Source organism: Delphinus delphis, chromosome 3, assembly GCF_949987515.2.
Source record: "Delphinus delphis chromosome 3, mDelDel1.2, whole genome shotgun sequence".
NCBI classification, from domain to species: Eukaryota; Metazoa; Chordata; class Mammalia; order Artiodactyla; family Delphinidae; genus Delphinus; species Delphinus delphis.
Window position 1 is genome coordinate 130,561,005 of NC_082685.1, and position 23,532 is coordinate 130,584,536.

Genomic DNA, 23,532 nt, shown 5'->3' on the forward strand with positions numbered 1-23,532 from the left:
ACTAAGCTGTCCAAGAAGTTAGTTGACCCAAAAGCATGAATTTTTCAGCCTGCAATGGAAGGCACTATATTTCAGTTACCATGTGAAATTCTTTCTGGACTAAGGACAAACACATTTTATCATATAGAAGTTTACAAAACTAGACTTAACCCTGGAGTGATTAAATAGGTCTGCCTCTCTTTAACAATGTTGAAGATATAAGCAGCTTTCATAAGCTTCTTCTTAAGGCGCTGAGTTGCCAGCAGAATCACCAGGTTTGACTGTGAGCAGCTGGTAACTCAGAGCAACTATGTGGCTGCTCTTCTTTGATGTTTTAACTCATAGTCCTTTCTCTTGGCCAGCATTCAGATGGAATGAATGAAATTATTTGCAAGCATGTATGCCTCTCCCCATTACTACCACTTTGGTCTAGCCATTCTTTCCTGATCTGGTCTTCCTGCTTCCACCTTGCTAATCTACAGACTTGCCTGTGATGCAACAGCAAGAACTGCCTTGTGAAACCCAAGTCAGAGCACGTCACTCCTGTGTTCAAAACCTCCAATCATTTCAGAGGAAAAAGCTGAGGGCTGGGAGCTACACGACCATTTCTTTTCTTCCTCCAACCCCTACTATTCTACTCATTGTTCAGCTGTGCTCCATCCACACTGGCCTCTTGTTGTTGCTTAAGTATATCAAGTGTCTATGAAGGACCTAAATGCCACCTTCTGAGTAGGGGACCCTAGGCCATCGTATCCATCCTCCAATTCCCTACTGTCTCTTCCTTTGTTTTTATTGCTACCTGATATATTTTAATTGTTGACTTGTTTACTGTCCACCTCCCTGCACTAGAATGTGAGCCCCATTAAGGCAGGGGTTTGTATCTTTTTTGTTCACTGCTGTATTCCCTGGTGCTTAAAACAATGTCTGGCACACAATAAGTGCACAATAAATATTCTGACATTTTATATATATTCATTTACAAACTTTTTCCAACACACACACACTGATATTTTCTTTGGACACTACTACATGGCCCTTCATGGCAATCCAGTGAAGAGCATCTGAAAATGTTCTCCTAGGTTGTGGTCAAGAGCTCAAGTCTCAACAGGATTTGCCTAAATTATTAGAAAAAGCTTATGGGCTGGATACTGACCTTCTGAAAATTTATTTTCCAGCTCAGTGTTTCCAATGGCTTTTGCTGCTTGACACATTTGTCGAAGTAGTTCTTCCAGGCGCCTCATACAACGAATTATGCTGCCTGGACAGAAAAGGAAACAAATCACTTGTAAAGTGTAAATAATCAGGAATAGCAGAACTTTTGTGAAGACGCAAGGAAGGTGAACATGGGATGATTTAACTGATTGATAGTACTTTGAGGGACTTCTCCTGCAGTAAACCAGTAGTAAACTTGACTGGTGACTGCTAGGCACCAGGAAGGCTACAAAGATGGAAAGTTTAATTCCCATCCTTGACTAATGGTAGAGAGAGTCATGGATTTATTATAATGTGTTCACACTTGCTCTTAGAGAGGTAAGTAAACAAAATGCCCTGGGAGCACAGGAGAGAGCAACATGGGTGAAAGGTAGCAAAGGTGACATATAACTTGGGTCTCTTATGAATGAGGTCCCTGTCAGGCAGTGACAAGGGAAGACCACTGAGACAATGTAGAAAAGCAGCTATTCAAGGACCCTGAGTGTGGCCTACTACGGCCTCTGGATACTATCCTGTGAAGAGAATGCAACAGGGAATTTTTAAGCAGGGGAATAACAGGATCAGATTTGTCAATTTTAAAGGTGCAATCAATCATTCTTCTGGACCTTAGACTCTTTCATTAGTGCTTTCCTCACACAATGTGTCCTCAATGAAGCATAAAAGAGATCAGTCTCTTCCCACTGGATGTGACTCCGTCTGAGACAAGTGTTTGCATCAAAGGTGAAGTTGTAAACAGTTTCACTTCTGTCAGACTTGCACAAGGAGGGGCCCTGAGATCCTTCCTCTTAAGTGCCACCTGCCTAAGTTTAAAACCCTTGGATTTCATTTTTAATGTCTGAAATACATTAGGAATATCAGTTCTCTCTGATATGCAAGCTGTTAACTCACACTTCAGGTCCTTATTTAACTCCTTGCAACACTGGAAGAATTCATTAACATGTATCAAGCTCTTGTAATACACTCGATGTGCAGTGTTGAGGGCTCCTTTTTACCTTTTAATGCCTTGCACATTATGGTACAGTGTGCCCAAGGGAGAAAAACAGTAGAGAGATTTAACTCATAAAGCAGAATGGAATTTGAGCTTAGACAAAGGCAAAAATATAAGCCATGTACCTAAGAGAGTCATTAGGATTCAGCAGGAAATGCCCATGTACATGTACAGCACCTTTTCTCTCTGAGAAAATGTTGCACGAGGGCCTGGGCTGATAAGGACAACATGCTTGGTTTCTGAACCCACCTATGGGCCAGAGCAAGCAGAACACAAAGATGCTAGTTCACAGCAAGAGGTTTATGGGATGAGATTGGTCAACAAGAGGACCACCAGCACGTATGTCAACTTGAAAGATCAATGGGGATACCTCTCTTAAAAGGATGCTATCATCTCCTACTTATGGGATGTTCACCTAATCTAGACTTGGTTATAAAAGGAGTGAGCTGAGACACCTGGAGTTAGAGGAAAGAAGACTGGATGGTGACCTGGATACTAGGAAAGATTCAGCTAAGTAATTAGCTCTATGATCTAGGCCCTTACTCTACTCTTATTTCCCCTTCTCATTTGTAAGGTAAATGACGATAAATGCAATTTAAACAGGGGGCTTACTTTACCTAACTGGATTTGTCTCACTTGAGATATGAGATGCACAAATTCTGTGACAGGGGCAAAGCTCTAAAGGAATGTAAGGTCATAATACAGTCCTTAAACCAAAATATTCAAAGTTCATACTTTATTGTCCTTCCTCTTCTCCCATTAGAAGGTCCATGGAGTTCTTGGAGAAGTAGGGTCAAGACTGACATCTCACCTCCACATCTACACACATCTTACAATAACCCTGGCCTTCTTATTATAGGAGAGTAAAGTAATTAATGTTTATAATAAGACTTAGGCATCAAGGAAAGGTGAAATAAGGCTGAGCATGTTTCAAGAAAAAAGGGTTAGAAAAGGGTTATGTCCAACATTTTCTGAGTACTTACTTTGTGGCAGGTCTATAATCTATGTTTTGTGTAAATTTTCTTGTTTGACCCTTACAGTTCCATGAGACAAGTACTGTTATCCTTATTTTACAAAGAGGGAAAAGAAGCTCAGAGAAATTATAACTTGACCAAGGTCAGAGCCGGGAGTATATGATGGAGTCAGGATTTAAATCTAGACAGTTAGATTCTACAGCCTAAGCATTTAACCATATTATACTATAGTACCTCACAAAAATGATTTATCTATATTTTCTATAATAAATGTATTACTTTCATAAATTTCAGTTTTAATTGAATTCAGTTTATACATTTAAAATAATCGAGAAAAAATTGTAAATATTTAGTAAGATTTTCAGGTCATACTCTAAGCTCCTCACTTCTGTTATAAATCTTCATTGCCAGGTAATGCCAAAGAATTTGCAGTAATGGGTTTCAAGAAGTAGGAAGTAGTGGCAATTGGCAAGTAGGATCCAGTCACAAAGAGTCTGTTTTCTTAATTCGGCAATCAGAGTAATGACTTGTGATGATTTCAGTGAAATGGGGGACTAGGTTACTATGGCTCAAGAAGGAAATGGGAGGTAGGGAGTTGAAGATGGTCTATTCTCGACTACTCTTTCCAAGCCTGGCTTGTGAAAGGATTGAGGGATTGAGGATGATGATGACAACAAGATAACTTACTAAAAAATGATGGCAGCAGCTAACACTTACTGACTACTTTGTGCCAGGCACTGTACTAAAGGCTCTACATGCATGATATTAACCTCACAATACGAGATAAGAGCTATTATTATTACCATTTTATAGCTAAGGAAACAGGCACAGTTAAGTAACTTTCCCAGGATCATTCATCTAGTGAGTGGGTAGGATTTAAGACCAGGATATATATGCTCTTGCTCTTAAACACTGTATGTTATGTTGGTAGCTGGAGAAGACGTGGATGAGAAATATAAACATATTCGTATGCTAAAATGGCAGCAGAAAGGATGTGACTCAAGACTGCAAAGGTGCAGAAAACAGTGGAAGGCGGCCCTGGAACTGAGTGCAATTTCCTCTGAAGAGGAAAATAAGGGAAAGGATATATGCCATGAATTTCTAGGTTAAGACAGGCCTAGTGGCATCTCCCTTTCCTCTGAAGCAGGAGTGATCACCTAGAAATCTGGGGCAAAGTTGAGGTAGATGCTTAAGAGAGCAGTGAGGATCTGGAATTGCCTCTACGAGAAGTCTCAGAGCCAGAGAGAAGTCCTGCATGGAGGACATAGTCTCTGGACGTGGACCAGGGATTACATGCATGATGTTAACCTCACAATACGAGATACGAACTATTACTCTTCCCACTTTATAGCTAAGCAAACTAAGTAGTAGATGGCATCTACTACTTGAGGGACTGTACTAGCAAGCTGTGGGCAAGACTACATGAGGTAGTGTTCAAAGTGTACCCAGCCGGTGTTCAACAGTCTCTCCTCCTCCTGCTACTTCTATTATTACTAGGTTTAATGTGATTCTGAGGTTACAGACTGTGGCTTTTGATGACACCAAATCATACAATTATTCTCCAGCAGAACTCTGCTGTGAAAGTACAGGAATAGAGAAAGTGAATTATTAGACTGATCCAGGTTGGTGGTGCATAAGGCAGATGGGAAAACAAGAATATCAGTTGCTTCCTAATTCTCTCTCCATGACTAGAAAAAAGGAACTGTGGTTCAGAAGGAAAGTTCTCTAAGCAGTAGCTGTGTCCTCTCCACAGCAGGTCTCCAAGAGAATGAGGAAGCAGCTATGTGATATCTACCTGGTGTTTACTTCCTGTTACTGAGACAACTCATTCTGACACCAATAAACTATATTAAGATTTTGAAAATTAACAGAACAAACACTGCTTCTTTTACTAGCAACCTTTAACAGAAGAAAATAGTGATTTCACTGAAGATGTTGTTTCCAAGTAGGAGGAGACTGTCGTTAGCCACATCCAACATTCTACTACCATTTTACAAATGAGAAACCCTAGAGGTGGTTAATGCCTTTCAGGTTCAGGTTAACAGTTTTACATCTAGGTTTAGAAAAGAAATCTGACACCCTCATTGGAAATGGCAGAGATAACCGTATTAGCCACCCTTTACAGCAATGGCTTCCCTTTAAACTTTGAGGCTAAGAGTTCATGGAAGAAGAATCTTGGACCTTTACAAGCTGAAACCTTTATAAAAGTTGAAGATACTAGTTTGTTTTTGCTGGGACCGTGGCTGAGAAAATTATGAACAGACAGGACCAGGGAAGGAGAAAGCTCAATTAATGGCCTAAATGAGGAAGAGGGAGAGGGAGAGGGAGGGGGAGGGGAGGGGGAGGGGGAGGGGGAGGGAGAGAAAGCAGGTCTGAATGGCATCTGGAGGACAGTTACCTGGGTGAGACAGGATAAAAATGCACAAAACAGCCTGAAGTTGCAATGGGGGAAAGGATGGGGCTGAAATCAAAACCATGAAGCAAACACAACCAACCAGCTTTACAAATATGGGTAAGAAGAGGACTAGCCTATTCCCTAGGAACAGGAGGCTGCCAGATGGACACCAGCCACTGTAGGATCAGAAGGGAGCATCTCCTAGCTCCACTGGTAAATTCATGACTTGAGAAATGGATAGCACCTTTATCTCTTCCCCTGGATGAGTGTTGCAGCTCCTACTCCCTCTTCCATTGGGCCCCCATGTGCAGGCACAAGCGACACAACAAGGGCACGTAAGGAGCCTATCCCCCACCCACTGCATCCCAGGAGGAACGGTGCTCCTCTACTGCTTAAAAATCTTTTGATACCATTAATGCAAATGCTAGTAGGAGCACTGGTGAGTCTGTTTCAGTCCTGATTCAAACATAAGGTTCTGGATGGTCCATGTGTGATATTTCTGTATTAGGATAATCACTTGTAGACCCTACGTTTTATCTTTAAAGGTGGTATTTCACAAACTTCAGTCATTAGCGTATCACTCATTTTTGCTGTAACACTTTTAACTTAAGTAAATGAAAGCTGCTCACTTATTTTTTATAAATAGGCCATAATTATAAAAACAACGGTTACAAAAACAAAACAATGCTATCAATTCCAGCTAGATACTATTGCCAACAAAAAGTTGATCATATTATAGGCACCTCAAACTCAACAGTTCCCAAAAGTAAACTCAATACTTTCCTTCCAAATCATTTCTATTAACATATTAAAAACTTTAAGTTTACTCTTCTATAAAGTGGAGATAACAAGAATTCCTATACCTAATGGGGTTATTGTGAGAAATGAATGAAATAATGCATGTAGGGTGCTTCACAAGTGTCAGTAACACAATAGGAGCTCAATAAATGTTGGCTATATTTGTTATTTCTGTTCTCAGGTGCTAGGGATGCTGAGCTCCAGTCCTGCTCTCACTGAAAGAGGAAATACAGTCGCAGTAACTTCTGGGTGTCTAGAGACAGGGTGGGGGCTGGAATGGAGAAGGTAATGAATATTGCATGACTCATGCAGCCAGATATTAAATGTGTATTTTGCAAACACTTCTATTTGAAGAGAATTAAATTACGTAATGGTTAAAAATGTAAATATATATAGGACTTTAAAAAGGAACAGAGTGTATTTCACAGGTCATTTAGAATTGAAAAGAAATCCTTTATAAAACTGCTGTGCAGGGCATCGGAGAGCCAGGTACCCTGGCTCACAAACTCTGTTTTGACTGATTTCAAATGTGTACTGGGAATCACAGATAACCTGATATTGTTTTGGTATTTCTACAAATTGAGAAACTCATGTTAATAGCCAGGATCTGCAAAAGCTATCAGAGGCCCAACCACATGAAGTATATTGCTAAGATAAGCTAAAGAAACTAAACGCACATCTAAGCGAGCAAACACTGCCACACTTTGTAAGCACTCCCACTCAATTTCTGGAAAATGAGTTCTGACAGTTTCAGATGACATGAGAACAATTAAGAAAATGAGGCCAGGCGGTACAGGGTTGCACATACAATGGCTGTGGCTGCTGACCTCAGTCTTGTCAACAAATCACCGTGTGTGTACAAACACTGTCCATAGCTGCCTGCAGCGTAAAGGGGATGAATGAAGCCTACCATGAAGAAGTGAATCACCCAGCATACCTACGTACTGCAGTTCTCTGTAATACAAGGGTTCTCCTTACTCCCAGTTTTGAAAATCATTCCGCCTCATCAATTAGGACCACCTAGATTAAGTGTTAGATAAGAGATACAAAGCTATTACCCATCCCCCCAGGCTATCTGAAGCTGACCAGAAACAGAAACAGAAACATACACACTAACAACCTAACGGTTTGTTACAAATCTTTTTTTCTGGTCTTGCCAGAGTGTAAAGCAAAACTGAATTCTTACTAGTCATTGCCCCCCTTTTTTTTTTCTTGCTGTACGTGGGCCTCTCACTGTTGTGGCCTCTCCCATTGCGGAGGAGCACAGGCTCCGGACGCGCAGGCTCAGCGGCCATGGCTCACGGGCCTAGCCGCTCTGCGGCATGTGGGATCTTCCCGGACCGGGGCACGAACCCGTGTCCCCTGCATTGGCAGGTGGACTGTCAACCACTGCGCCACCAGGGAAGCCCTAGTCATTGCCTTTTGAAGAAAAATTGTGGTAAAATACACATAAAATTTACCACTTTAAAGCATGTACCCCAGTGTCACTGCCTGTTTTTATCACAGTGAAATATAATTCACATGGCATAAAATTCACCCTTTTAATTAAGTGTACAAATTCAGTGGTTTTGGGTATATTTGGAATTGTACAACCATAATCACTATCTAATTTTAGAATCTTCTTATCACTCAAAAAGAAACCCATATCCATTAAGCAGTCACACTACCCCCTCCTTCCACCTTCCCCCAGCCCGTGGCAACCACAAATTTACTTTCTGTCTCTACAGATTTGCCTATCCTGGACATTTCACATAAATGAAATTGTACAATAAGTGGCTTTTGTGTCTGCCTTCTTTCACTTAGAACCTTAATCTGGTCAAAGTTCATCCATATTTTAGCATGAATCAGTACTTCACTTTTTTTTTTTTTTACAGTAGAATACTTACTGTCCCATTATATGGATAATACACAATTTATTCATCCACTGATGGACATTTGAGCACACATGCTTTAAGGGTAATCTTATAAACATCAAGCTCATGAGGTTCTTAAACAACACCATTCTAATTGAGGATGGAAATCAACACATTTCTTTATCTGGAGAGGTATTTATTTCTACCTCCAGCTTTCTGGCATCTGCAAAAGTGGTTCCCCACAGTTCACGCCCTGAATTTGATTTAAAACTCCTATCTAAGTGGTTATTGAGGCCTGAGGTTAGGATTATAATTATATTTTCCTGCAATCATTTACCACTAGATCCCAGCTTAGGCTGAAAACATTCCTGGAGGGCAGAGACTGTTGCTTTCACTGCACCCAGCACAATTCCTGATCCCACTAGGGTCTCAGTTAATTATTCATTAAATGGGTAAGTATCAGGTACTAATTCCTAAGTCATTTAGTACTAAAACTGTGCCAAACTTTAAACACAGAACAGATACATATTAATAGAATGTTACTCTACTATTATTAGCAAAAGTATTTTGAAATAACAAATCCATTGGAAAATCCCTTCTAACACTGATGTACCGTCTCCTAAGAAAGGGTAAAACTATGCTAGTGCAAAGGCAGTTGAGAAGACCATGCGGTGGGGGCAGAGAGTACGAATGTGCCAAACAGCATTTGCTTTAAAAATCTAGGACAGGGACTTCCCTGGTGGCACAGTGGTTAAGAATCCACCTGCCAATGCAGGGGACACGGGTTTGAGCCCTGGTGCGGGGACGATCCCACATGCTGCGGAGCAACTAAGCCCGTGTGCCACAACTACTGAGCCTGCGTGCCACAACTACTGAAGCCCATGTGCCCTAGAGCCTGCGAGCCACAACTACTGAGCCTGCATGCCACAACAACTGAAGCCCACGTGCCCTAGAGCCTGCGAGCCACAACTACTGAGCCTGCATGCCACAACTACTGAAGCCCGTGTGCCCTAGAGCCTGTGAGCCACAACTACTGAGCCTGCGTGCCACAACTACTGAAACTCGCACGCTGTAGGAACCACATGCTGCAACTACTGAGCCCGCACACCACAACTACTGAAGCCTGCGCACTCTAGGACCCGCGAACTGCAACTACTGAGACCGTGTGCCACAACTACTGAAGCCCGCGCGCCTAGAGCCCATGCTCCACAACAAGAGAAGCCACCTCAATGAGAAGCCCACACACTGCAACAAAGAGTAGCTCCCGCTCGCTGCAACTAGGGAGAAAAGCCTATGCAAAGCAACAAATACCCAACGCAGCCAAAACCAAATCAAAACAAAAAAACCTATGACAGGCAGAAGTACAGTAAACACTTTCAAGTGATAATTCGTCATAGGAGCTTTCCTGATGACATGTGCTTAGTGGAAAGCAAATCCTTCATGCACAGTGAAGACTACAATATTGTTTTTGTATAGACAGAAATAAATAGTAATGGCCCTGTCTAGGTTACAATGGATCTACTACAATGGATCAGTAGACTGAAACCCCGTATCTGTATGGGCTATAGCCCATACAGATATATTTTTAATTGTTATCCAAATTTAATTGATGGAAATAAGAAACGATTATATTCTATCATTTTTTCCAGGGTGGTAACAGGGCAATAATTATTTATGTGAAGTGTTCAAAATTCCTCAACTGAATCACAGTATAAACTCTTCTCTTACATCAGACGTCCCCCAAACATATGGTGTTAATCATTACAATGTTAACTAGCTCCAGCTAATGTTTGAAAAATACTTAAAACTACTCCTGAGGCTCATGACATGACATGATCAGACACTTGACCAGAGCACACTAAAAAGTTCCAATGCAGTCATTTTCTGCCTGTAAAAATAAAGACACACTATACTATGGGCTAGAGCTTTGATTATAGTATTTTTCCAATTATATAAAGCATGTACAGTAACAAGATGAGGAGAGAATGGCTATTCTGAAATGGACGAACTAAACAACATAGTAAAAACAAAAAAAGGGGGCTTCCCTGGTGGCGCAGTGGTTGAGAGCCGCAGAGCGGCTGGGCCCGTGAGCCATGGCCACTAAGCCTGCGCGTCCGGAGCCTGTGCTCCGCAATGGGAGAGGCCACAACAGTGAGAGGCCCGCGTACCGCAAAAAAAAAAAAAAACAAAAAACAATATCCTAAGTAAATCAAGGTTCTCAGTTATTTTTTTGCTGTTTAATTATATAATTTGCTTTTATGAGCTTTCCCAATTTTAGAAAGAAAAGGTATAGCTGGTATAATGGTACCATGAAAATTGTGTTGATGTTAGACCCAATTTCAAGTTATAAACTGAATCCCTCAATTTTTAATCTTAGATTTCTCAAGCAAACTGTGACACTGAAATAACCTCAAGGAATTGAAATAGATTTCAGGAACTGAAACAGATTTCAGGAATTGCTAGTATGTTGTGGAAAACATCAACTCATAGGTGGCAGAAATACAAACCGTCAGGACTTCCCTGGTGGCGCAGTGGTTAAGAACCCGCCTGCCAATGCACGGGACACGGGTTTGAGCCCTGGTCCGGGAAGATCCCACACGCAGCAGAGCAATTAAGCCCGTGTGCCACAACTACTTAGCCTGCGCTCTAGAGCCCACAAGCCACAACTACTGAAGCCTGCGCGCCTAGAGCCCGTTCTCTGCAACAAGAGAACCACCGCAATGAGAAGCCCGCGCACTGCAAAGAAGAGTAGCCCTCACCCGCTGCAACTGGAGAAAGCGCGTGTGCAGCAACGAAGACCCAACGCAGCCAAAAATAAATAAATTAATTAATTAAAAAAAATACAAACTGTCTTCAATTTAGCAGTTTAGGATTTATCTGCCATACTGCGGTAACTTTTTCATTTAAGTACAAAGAATAGAAAAATAATCCACAAAGATCATTTTATAAGGCTTCCTATATTTCTAGGCCTATTGTCCCTTCATTTTTCTTAAACAAAACAAAACAAACAGTGCACCATTATTGTTTTATGCCATTGTGTTCGCCTTCTCAGAGAAGCAGATATACAAATATGAGCTATTATATTAACAAGTCGTAGAATTTAGGCATAGAACAGTAATTAGTTTCATCTTTATGTTCCCAAAAGAAGTTAGACTGAAGAGTGGTGATGCTGTACTTGATTGCCTTTGTGTGTCTGAAACACACAAGCTGTCATACATCTATCTGGGTTTCTGCGTGTTAAGCAATGTTCACAGGTGAGATGAGGATGTCATGCTCTCTTCTCACAGCCTCAACAGTAGCTACCCACCATCAATTATTATAGACCTTCTTACCATTCCTACAAACATAAATTTTCAGTGGATAGAGATGGTATAATTTTAGGTAGTATTTAAGAAGTCTCTAGGTGGTCCAAAACTCAAAGATAAGGTATTATGGTTCTTAGATGAAGTTATCAACTATCATGTGCTTGTAGTCACAGAGGCCAGAATTCAAATCATAGTGCCATCATGTAGTACATACACCTCCATGACCTTGACCAAATTATTTACCTTTTAAAAATCAGTTTCCTTGTGCAAAGTGCAAATAATGTCTACTCTGATGTGCTACTTTGGTGATTAGATCTAAATTATATAAAATGCTTATTAGCACAACTCCTGGCACACAGTAGTTACCTAATAAATAATGACCATCCTGGTAACAGAATACAGTATTCAGAAAAAGATTTTGGGACCATAATACTAATAACCATTTAATGGAGGCTTAGAAATAAACTTTAGGGAAAGGACTAAAACAGCACACCATAATTCAAAAATAATATACTATAAACTATAATATTTAAAACCTTAAAACCCATTAAAATTCAATGTAGTGAAGTAAAGGCTCATAGTTGATTCTGTTGCAGAGATTCATAAACTCAGTAATCTATTAGTCTTTAATAATATTGGGTAAAAAGCATAGTATACAGGGTATGTTAAAAATATAATTTTTCTCAAAATAAAATTTTAAATGTTCTTATAATAAATATCTATAATATTGGGTAAAAAGCATAGTATACAGGGTATGTTAAAAATATAATTTTTCTCAAAATAAAATTTTAAATGTTCTTATAATAAATATCTATGAAGTCCAAGCTCATTTATTTTAATTTTTAAGAAAGTTTGGTGCAAACACAATTCACCATTATAAATATCTACAATCTGCGTAAGCCAATCTTTTTGCAATGAATACAGCATTTCTAAATATGGTTTTCTTTAAATATTGTGCTTATTATTTGCTTCTTGTAATTCACTTATAATTAATTACTCCTTATATATTCCCTTTACCTTTACTTCTTCATTTAAAATTTTTCTTCAGTTGAGTAACAGTTCTGATTGATTTTAGAAATGCAATGATGGACAGCATATTTAGCTCTGCTATTTTTTGGTGGAATTGCATAGCAAGCCATTAGGTTATTACTAAGAGAATAAAACCAAAAGTAAAAATACCCACATAAATAGGCCTTATTTGTGATTGCAGAGACTCTGGCACAGGATTATAAACTGTTATAATGAGCAGACTGAGCTTATTAAATAATACAAAGGATTCGTGGAGAATATTTTTGATTTACATAGGCAGAAGATTTCCTTTTATTATCAAAAATTAAAAATAATATATTATTCTTGTTTAGTAAATCAATGCCATCCTAAGTATATTTCTTATATCAGAAAGAAATATATGTGTACAAAATTTAACCATACCTTCAAAGACATCTGTCATTTTGCAGATATGGGCAAATGTAGCTCCAGTTGCCCAGGTATATACTACATCCATTAAGTGAGGTTTAAATGAGCTTAGGTAAGTCTCCTCATCAATTTCCAATTTGGCTTCTGCTGAAACTTTTGCAATTCTTTTAGCACATTCCTTTGAAGATAAAACATATACTTAAAAAATTTTTTACTTATGATCTCCCGTATCACTTTTTCTTTAGGTTTCCAAAGTCAGTATTCTACAAGGTTCCTTTTTCTTCCTAGGTAGTAAGTCTGCAATTTGGATATTCTGCTTCTAAGTAGCCACAGTGCCTGTTCCACTGCTGAGTAATCAAACAGCAAAGTTTTCCACTACATTAATTAAGAAAAACATATCAAGAGCATGATTTTCACCCAGTAATACCTTTTCTACAAAAACCAAAACTCTTCATTAAAATTACTAAACAGTGTTTCATTAAGAAAACAAAGACAATAATAACAAGCCAGACTCAGAGAAACATAAATCCTATGGCAAAATGATGCTTTTTCTCCAACAATGCTTTAAAAAATGTAAATCTTAATATTTCCTTTTCCTTAAAATAGGAAGTTAGATTTCATTCTTTTCTCCTTGGTAATCAAGAAGGTCAAAAACTCCTGGGCCTATTAAGACTTCCCTGATTCTGGAAGTTTAAATTTCTTAGTAATATTAAGGAATGTTAAATGTTACATTAAAGGGGACTTCTTTTATGATTCACTTTTCATTCCTCTCTTGCAATGTCTTATAGTTCATCTTTCCCTGTCTGTCTAATGTTGAAAAGATAGATAAAACCATTCTTCCCAAGAAAAATAATAAAAGAGACCAATTCATTACTATAAACTACTGTGGCTTTGAGGATCCAGAAATAAATCATTTCTTAGGCTAAAACAGATTTTAAAACCTGATTTTAAAATTTGTTGTAAACTGAGATGGAAAAATGTATAAAAAATTAAGCTAACTAAATCTATCAAGATGCTATTCTTAACACCAAGGAAAACGATGCAGACACTGAACTGTTGGTATAGCCTATCTACACCATGCAGTGTTAAATCTGTACTCACAGCAACTCTATATAACTTAACATTTTGGTGAGGGAGAATGTCTAATTTTTAAAAGAAAAATTACAAATGATGTTATTAAAACAGCAGTAAATGACAAGACTAACATCAAATGATATATTTAATCCTGAAGGAAGCTGTCTCTGTGGAATAATAAATATTATGATTAGACTGTCACAAATGTTTATTTCACAACATACTATTCATAAAATATGTAGTTCAAAAAAATCTTACCTGCATTTGACGAAGTGGTCCTGCTAATTGCTCTGTTAATTTGGGCATCTCACTAGACTATGAAAGAAAAGGAAGATTGTATGTAAAACCCAAGTTTAAAATGCAGTATATACTATCTGCTTTTCTAAACAAAACAAAGCTTTCATGATATCCATTAATTTCAAATTATAAGACCTCAGTCGTTAGCATTTAGAGTTTCTAATCAACTTAGTTTGTGTAAGCAAAATTACCACTCCTCTCATCCTGAATTATACTATTCTCTTATATTTCAGAAGAAAATATTACACTGCTAAATTTGCAAAGTGTGCTAAACTAGCTATTTTCTGTGACCATAAATGGAACTGGAGAAAATATTGTAAACAGGCATAGTAGTTTAGTTACATCAACATTTATAAACTGTTGTATCATACTTTGATTTTTGAAACAGTTTGGCTTCTAGGCAACTCCCACTCTGGAAATTAAAAATCTTGGATAAAGAACATTAGAAAAATGCCCTCAATTTTAGTTTTACAAAGATATTTCTAGCTCTCTAACCACTTTTAAAATATTTAAAAGTTTAGATGAGTTTCAGTATTCTTATTATTGTCTCCCCACTAGTGAAAAGTCTATCAGTTTCTCAATTAGAATAGTAAGAGTTTCAGGTCTATTACTAACTAGTCAAATAAACTTGGACAAGCTGCTTGAATCCTGTGTGTTAGTTTCTTACACAGTCAAAGAGAATAAGTCAGGTCCTCAAAACCTACAGACTTGTGATTAGAATAAAGTTATTATTAAGGAACAAATTTTGACAAAGATAGACTTACTATACAAAAATAAAATTATTACAAGAAAGGTATGTATGTATATATGTATGTATATATGTGTGAGACAATTTAAAGTAATTATAGGTAAATTTTTAAAAAGCAACTATAGGTTAGTTGCAATAGATCTGCCTTTACTTTGAGCATCAGTATTTATATAGGACTTGGTTTTGATTTGTATCATGAATGAACTACACATCTCAGTTTAGTGAAAAGTACACAAGTACATGTCTTTGACATTGTGTCCATTCACGATCAACAGTTACTGATCTCTCCCTCTCTCCTGGTCACTGTAAGTAGAAGGCACTGGTCCTGATATAAGTAAGCTATGTTTCATTTTACCAATATTCTCCTACCAGGTGAGTGCAGTTTGCTCCCTATCTCTCTTTCAGGTCTCAATTCAAATGTCACTCTATCAGTGAGGCCTCTTCTAATCACCTTACTTAAAATAGTAACCCCAGCCCTCGCAACAATTTCTATCTGCCTCCTCTGCTTCACTTTTCTCCAAAACCCTCATCACCTTTTGTCATAATGTGTGTATTTCATTTCTTTATTGTTTATCTTCATCAACTAGCATACATGAAAGTATCATGAAAGCAAAAGTTTCTGCTGTCTTTCTAGTGTCTAAGTATCTGCATTGCACATAGTGGGTGCTTAATAAATATTTGTAAGATACTTGATATTTATATTGTAAATACTGTGTAATCTTTAAATTACTTCTAATGATACAAAAAATAAGGGGGCACGGTATTAGAAACAACAAGCTTTAAAACAGAAGGTATCAGCATTTATGACAAGTATCTTACTATATTTACCTTCCTTTCTGGCTAGAAAACATACTTTTAAAGTATCAACAGAATTCCATGGTATTTTCAGTACAATTACCCATTTTGATGTTGAAAGGCACCACACCACAAGAACTGATGACACTACATATAACACAGTGGGGCTTCACTGAACAAATCTCAACTACATTTAGTGACATCTTGCCCCAAGATTTAAGAGTTGTGTTTTGGCTAGGCCCAACTCCCATGAAGAGGTAACATACATGGCCTCTCAGGAGACAGGATTTTTTTACTGCCACATTAAAAAAAAAGCACAGTATAAGAAATTAGCCACAAGACAAAGTCTGACACAGGCAGAAGATCACCAATCTCCAAATAATTTCTAAACCTTATATCTGTTCAAAGAAAACTGGACAAACATTCTAAACAATTATCTTGGAAATTAATGTAATAAAATTTTGAACCTAAGGAAAACAACAGCCAAACATAATATTTTGTAAAGGAATGCATTCCTCACATGCAAATTAAATTACTTCATGGGTGCACAGCAGGTATTCTTACGAGAGCATAAATCATTTTTGGATTACTGTCCTATTTGTTATCATTACCACTGCAGTTGTAATTCTGATCTGTAATCAGAGAGCTGAGAGAAAATACCTACCTACTCCAATAAGTTATGTATTTGATCTGATTAATAAATAAGGAAATAGTTAATGGATAAACAGATCGACAGCAGAACTGCAAAACAAATTTGTCTTACACAATTTACTTTTTTAAAAGTTAAACTAAGTGTATATGGTAAAAGGTTCTCTAAAAATTTATATAGTAGCAACATTATTTTTAAAAGGTAAATGTGCTTGTCTTACTCTTATTTTGCCAATTTTATAAACAATGAATAAAGTTTTGAATTTGAAATGTGAAACATGCATTTTACTTTTTAAAATAAATCATACTGGCTTTTGCAATAAAGTAAACGATGATAGTGTCCTTCTGGTCCATCCAGCATTTCAGTTTTTGATTTCTTAAGAGCTGGTGAAAGTCAACTAACTACTCATATGAAAAAGTTACTGCCAAGCCAGTGATGAGAATCGTATGGCCATTATCTCAAATCTTGCCAATGAAAACTAAGACTTCAGCCTCTAGTACAATCAGCTGCCTCACAGTTATTCTCCAAAATTGAGAAGAGGAATGTTAATTCGACCTCACTCCCTTTTCATTTTTACTAGTTTTGCCTAATTTTACCTTTTCTTTTTCCTTCTAGACTGTCTGACTAAGCTAGATCTTCAAATAATGCACTGGGTTATAGAGCAAATTTTTAACTTGGAATCTGATTAATGATGATTGTCTATAAATAAAATTCTAGTTTACTTTCTTTTCTAATAATATACATTTAATTATTTCTCTCTTACTAAATTTGGGTTATAGTTACATTGATTTCTAATAACATTACCTATAATATGTAAACATGCAGGCATATTTTAAAAATTAAAAAATCCATAATAATATTAAATTATAAGACATGTAAATTAACAAATAAGATGTGCTAAACTATTAACTCACATTCTCTTGAAACACAAAGCAGCTTAGTAGTGCCGTTGCCTGTTCTGCTGATAGGTCATTGAAAAGGCCATTAAACATCATCTCAGTTAGAAGGAGCTCATCAGCACTATACCGCCATAAACAAACAAACAAAAAAGAGTACACTCCAAATGTCAGAATATAAAAACATGCATATGTACCCACACATCCTTAAGATAGAGTTTTAAATAAAATATGTTATTTGAACATAAGGACTCGTCAGTGAGGAGTGACAAAGATTTATTTAACTAAGGAAATGGCAGGTCTTTATATTTACCAATATATGAATAATAAACGTGAAATGGGTGTTTCTTATAAAGAGCCCATTCTAGCAAATACCAAAATGCAGATATTCATTGAAATAAAGAATCATTTCTTAACTCTCAGAATACCAGAAAAATTAGTCATTAGCATTTATTACCTAGGTCCAAGGACCTTTTAAATGGTTTTCAACTCAATTATTTTACAAATAATTTAAAAAACAGACAATGAAAAACAACTTTATAGAAATCTTAATTAGAATGTACCCATAGCAGACACACATTTTATTCACAGTTTCCTAGTGCTGAGAATGTTATAAATTGCTGCTCATTAAGACTGTTATCTATGAATCTGGAGTATATCCATCTAGTAAATACAATTTCTGATTTCAAACATATCTATAATAGGTACTAGCTTATCATTACTTGTTTCTCCTTGCACTTGCATGGTCAAAACATATTACTGACTCTAGATTTTAAATACCTCTCTTTTAGGTTCTAGCTTACCCTTACTTTTGGTTCTTCTTTTGCATCATCTAAATACAGTATTTTACTTTTTTTTTTTTTTTTTTGCGGTATGTGGGCCTCTCACTGTTGTGGCCTCTCCCACTGCGGAGCACAGGCTCTGGATGCACAGGCTCAGCGGCCATGGCTCATGGGCCCAGCCGCTCCACGGCATGTGTGATCTTCCCGGACTGGGGCACGAACCCGTGTCCCCTGCATTGGCAGGCGGACTCTCAACCACTACACCACCAGGGAAGCCCTAAATACAGTACTTTAAAAGACTATGACAAATCGTAATTTCACTGAAGAGAGAAAGGTCATCTTCTTTGCTCCATAATTGTACATTTTCACATTCAGATTTTTAAAAAAAATTTATTTTATATTGGAGTATCATTGATTTACAATGTTGTGTTAATTTCAAGGGTACAGCAAAGTAATTTAGTTATACATATATCAATACATATATCTATTCTTTTTCAGATTCTTTTTACATATAGGTTATTAGAGTATTGAGTAGAGTTCCCTGTGTTATACAGTAGGTCCTTGTTGATCATCTTTTTTATCTTTAGTAGTGTCTATATGTTAATCCCAACCTCCTAATTTATCTGCCCTTACCCCCAGCCCACCTTTCCCCTTTGGTAACCATAAGTTTGTTTTCAAAGTCTGTGAGTCTGTTTCAGTTTTGTAAATAAGTTCATCTGTATCGTGTTTTAGATTCCACATGGTGTAAGAGATATCATATGGTATTTGTCCTCCTCTTAGTTCACTTAGTATGATAATCTCTAGGTCCATTCATGTTGCTGCAAATGGCATTATTTCATTCTTTTTAATGGCCGAGTAATATTCCACTGTATATATGTACCTTATCTTCTTTATCAATTCATCTGTAGATGGACATTTAGGCTGATTCCATGTCTTGGCTATTGTAAATAGTGCTGCAATGAACACTGGGGTGCCTGTATCTTTTCAGAGTATGATATATGCCCAGGAGTGAGACTGCTGAATCATATGGTAGCTCTATCTTTAGTTTTTTTTTTTTAAGATTTATTTTATTATTTATTTATTTTTGGCTGCATCAGGTCTTCGTTGCGGTATGTGGGCTTCTACTTGTGGCGTGTGGCTTTTCTCCCTCTAGTTGTGTTGTGAATGCTCCAGGGCACGTGGGCTCTGTAGTTGTGGCACGCAGGTTCCAGACCACATGGGCTCTGTAGTTTGCAGTATGCAGGCTCTCTAGTTGAGGTGCGCAAGCTCAGTAGTTGTGGCCCTTGGGCTTAGTTGCCCCGCAGCATGTGGGATCTTAGTTCCCTGACCAGGATTGAACGCACATCCCCTGCATTCTTTACCACTGGAGTACCAGGAAAGTCCCTCTGTCTTTAGTTTAAGGAACCTCCATACTGTTCTCCATAGTGGCTGTACCAATTTACATTCCCAGCAACAGTGTAAGAGGGTTACCTTTTTTCTACACGCTCTCAAGCATTTATTTTTTGTAGACTTTTTGACGATGGCCATTCTGGCCAGTGAGAGGTGATACCTCATTGTAGTTTTGATTTGCATTCCTCTAATAATTAGTGATGTTGAGCATCTATTGATGTACTTTTTGGCCATCTGTATGTACTCCTTGGAGAAAAGTCTATTTAGATCTTCTGCCCATTTGACTGGGTTGTTTGTTTTTTCTGTTATTGAGCTGTTTGTGTATTTTGGAGATTAATCCCTTGTTGGTCGAATTGTTTGCAAATATCTTCTCCCATTCTGTGGGTTGTCTTTTCATTTTGCTTATGGTTTCCTTCGCTATTCAAAAGCTTTTTTAAGCTTAATTAGGTCCCATTTGTTTATTTTTATATTATAAAAATAATAGATTTATATTATAAAGATTATAATTATTTTCATCTCTTCATCATCTGTTTTTTATCAATTTCCTTGTATTTACAACTATCTTCAGTATTTGACCAACTAAGAATTGTATCAAGGAAAATTTAGCCACAAATACAAAAGATGAAAGATAAAGTCACAAGTCCTTTTTAGCAAAATGGGATGGCCCAAGTTCTTATCACAAAACATTACATAACTAAGTCCTTTATGTTGAACAGAAAGGAGAGTAAAGTTATAAAAATCTTAAATTTTTCTTCTTGTTCTTAGAAATATATTATTCACTCACTGACTCTTGAGTGTGAGAATTTACCTACGGTCTGAGATTTTGCTTACATGACCAATTTCACCATCATCACTTTGCCTCGAGTGCTTTTTGTCTCTTTGTGTTAATTTTCTGATTTGTGTAATAATTGCAAAAACATCTTTTTCTGTTATTTTTCTCTTTACCATGTGGATGACAAATGAAAAATTCTGAATTCTCAACTGTGTTCAATGAAAGCTGGAAAAAGACTACAGTGATGGTGTCTCTAGAATTCTATAATCAAGGTTCCATAGAGTATCTTACATTTATAAAAGGGTTTAATGGATCCATCCAGTAACTATAAGGGTGTTATTTAAAAAAAAAAAAAAAAAAGAAACGGAAGAAAGGGCATATTTCCTGTTTTTCGTAAGATTTCTAAAAAAGAATAAAGTAATGAACTATCAATATTTATAAACAGTAATAACTACTCAAAAATAAAGTCAAAAACTAAACATGGGTTCCTAATGGTAAACTGAGAGTTAAGTCAAGACAAAACGACAAAAATACAAATAAGGCAAGACTACTTCTATAGTCTAATGCGGGAGGCAGATAAGAAAGATAATAATCACAGAACAGCAATTTAATAGAGATTTATATAGGCAATTATGCAAAAAAAGTTGAGGAGCCTAAAATCAAACTGAAGAAACTCAAAGCAAGTTTCAGAGGATCTTTAAAAAAAATTATGCAGGAACAGGGAGCAAGGAAAAGGTCATGTTAAATAAAAGAAACACCATGTGTGGAATGTGGCAACAGACAGGATAGAAAGGGAAAGGCGAGAATACACTAAATTATGGAATTTATTCTGAAAGCGATACAGAATCACTGAGAGACTTTTACCAAACAATGACATGGTAGGATTTATGGTTTGGAAAGACTATTCTGAAAGAAAGAGTATAAAGGATGGGTTGTAGAGACTTATAAACAGGATGTACCTTAGTCAGTGGGAATAGTTAAAACAGCACAGAGGTAGGAGAAAATGATCATGAAGATGTGAGAAGAGAGCTAGAAGGAAGAGGAGGAATCTAGGACGACTCCCCAGTTTTTGCCTTTAGTGGCTGGGTCTTATTCAGCAAGACAGACCAGAGGGAGAGACAAATTTTGGGGGAAAGGTAACGTACTTTGATATGTGATATTGTTATCACTATCTCTCTAAATATTCTTTCTTCTAAGACTAAAACTAGCTGCAGATATCTAACAGAAATTAATTTCTATATTAACTATTAAATATCAATACTACATAACATCACAAAGAAATAATTCTAATAACATTAATTTTGGCATTCAAATCAGTAGATTGGTGTTATAGTCTAAATTTAATCCTGGGTAAATTATTAGCCTTAAAGTGCCTAGGTTTCTTTAAGTACAGAGTAGGAAAACTTAATTTTATCACAGCTTAAAGGAAAACTACAAGCCTGTAGGCCAAATCTAACATGAAGAAACATTTTATTTAGCTTGCACAGGGACTTAAAAAAATAATTTTGAATTAGTATCTGAACATTTAAAAATCAAGAGATTTCACCAAAAAAAAAAAAAATCTGGATTTTTGACTTTTCTAAGTTGAATACTCTGATATCATATTATTCTGTAATAATTAATTGGGGCTGGGTAGTCGCTGCCCCCTTTTGGCGGCCTAGAACTGTCCTGTTTGCCACAGAATCTTGGCCCCTGCCGATATCTGAATTCATATCTGAACCAGATGATCAATAAGAACAGTATGAATAAGTCTTCATCAAGAATATCCAAAACCATCTACAAGGCTTGTAATTCTTTGGCCCCATCCATTAGGGCCTTGGTGAGAACACAGAAACTGTTTCAAGATGTCTTTTATGGACTCATCGAGAATAATGGTCATGGCTATGGCAAAATAAGTATCTTCAAGATGATGGCAGTCAAGTGGGACCCTGAGCCAGAACAACTTAAAGAGCCCTTCCAGCATTTCGGACCCACAGAAACAATCGGAGAGAATGAAATGACTTCCGTTTTAAGTCATTTAGTTTTAAGGTCATTTGTAATGTGGTAAAAGATTACCAAAATAGACAACAGCTTATATCCAATTTACAAAAGTTTACATCCAATTTCAAGCTGTGGCCTATAATATGCTATACTCTAATACCCTACTGTTAGACCAAAACTTTACATAAAAAAGGATAATGATTATTAGATTAAGTTTCAAGGTGGGAAAATGTTCATAATTGTAAAAATAATTAAAAGTATACAAAAACCATATATAAACTAAGGTTACAATTATGTAAAAAGTCCACAATGCATTAAAATAAAGAAAAAGGAAACATATGAAAGTACTAATGGTGTCTGTGTTAATCAGTAGGATTCAAAAGATTTTTATTCTCCCTTTCTAATTTCTCAACTTCATGATCAGAACCTGTATTTTAATATGGAAAGCATTGTACAACTTTATATTTTTAATATAGCTCTTTTTCCAAAAGATTAATAGCCTTCATTTAAAAAACAGTATCCCATTTTAGAATCAGTTTTCTAGACCAACCAGGTTTTACCTGCTTATTTCACAAGCCACTCGTCCTTTCATCTCTATGACATCAGAAGACGTAGCAAATCCCAACCTCCTTAAAACACGTTTGCGACATTTGAGCTCATCCATTTGTAGGACAGTTCTTGCTTTCTTTAGTTCTCGCTTTGCGGATTTAATGTCTATTGCAATCTAAGGCATATAAAAGTACAAAAGAAGTTCAATAATAAAGTAAACAAAATGATATGATGTTTAGTCATGAAATGAAACAAAAAATATTATATTGGGGGCCGGGGAATGTGGAGGAGAACACAGGAGTTTCTTATTGTCCCAGGATATTACACAAGAGGAATGATGTATCTGAGGTAGCTATGACATTAACTCCAGCTTTTCATCCTTAGGGAATTAGGGGGTAACTCAGAGAATAAGGAAAGAAAGATGAGAGTATATGAATCTTATCTCTCAACTACTTATATTCCCTTATGATGCCCTGAAAAGTGTTCCTTCTCTTTGCCCTCAAATTGCGTAACAAATCTGCCTAAGTTGGAAGTGGATTTAGCAAAGAGAAGAGGTCTTTATTCTATAGACAGAGATGAATACTTAAAAGGAAAATGTTATTTTGAGGTCATCCTATAGGGTAGATGAGTTTTAAAATTCTATTAATCAGAAAATATTACATACTTTTCGACTGTGACAGA

The 23,532-nt window shown here is 36.9% G+C and overlaps 1 protein-coding gene across 1 annotated transcript in view; it reads right to left on the reverse strand.

Moving 5' to 3' along the window:
• MTREX (Mtr4 exosome RNA helicase) overlaps positions 1-23,532 on the reverse strand; it is a 136,842-nt gene that overhangs the window by 425 nt on the left and 112,885 nt on the right. Inside the window, exons 22-26 of the mRNA XM_060009488.1 lie at positions 22,863-23,026; positions 17,398-17,503; positions 14,253-14,309; positions 12,936-13,098; positions 1,133-1,237 (exon numbers count right to left, since the gene is read on the reverse strand). Coding sequence (XP_059865471.1) covers positions 1,133-1,237; positions 12,936-13,098; positions 14,253-14,309; positions 17,398-17,503; positions 22,863-23,026 — 595 coding nt within the window. The remainder of the gene's footprint in view (positions 1-1,132; positions 1,238-12,935; positions 13,099-14,252; positions 14,310-17,397; positions 17,504-22,862; positions 23,027-23,532) is intronic.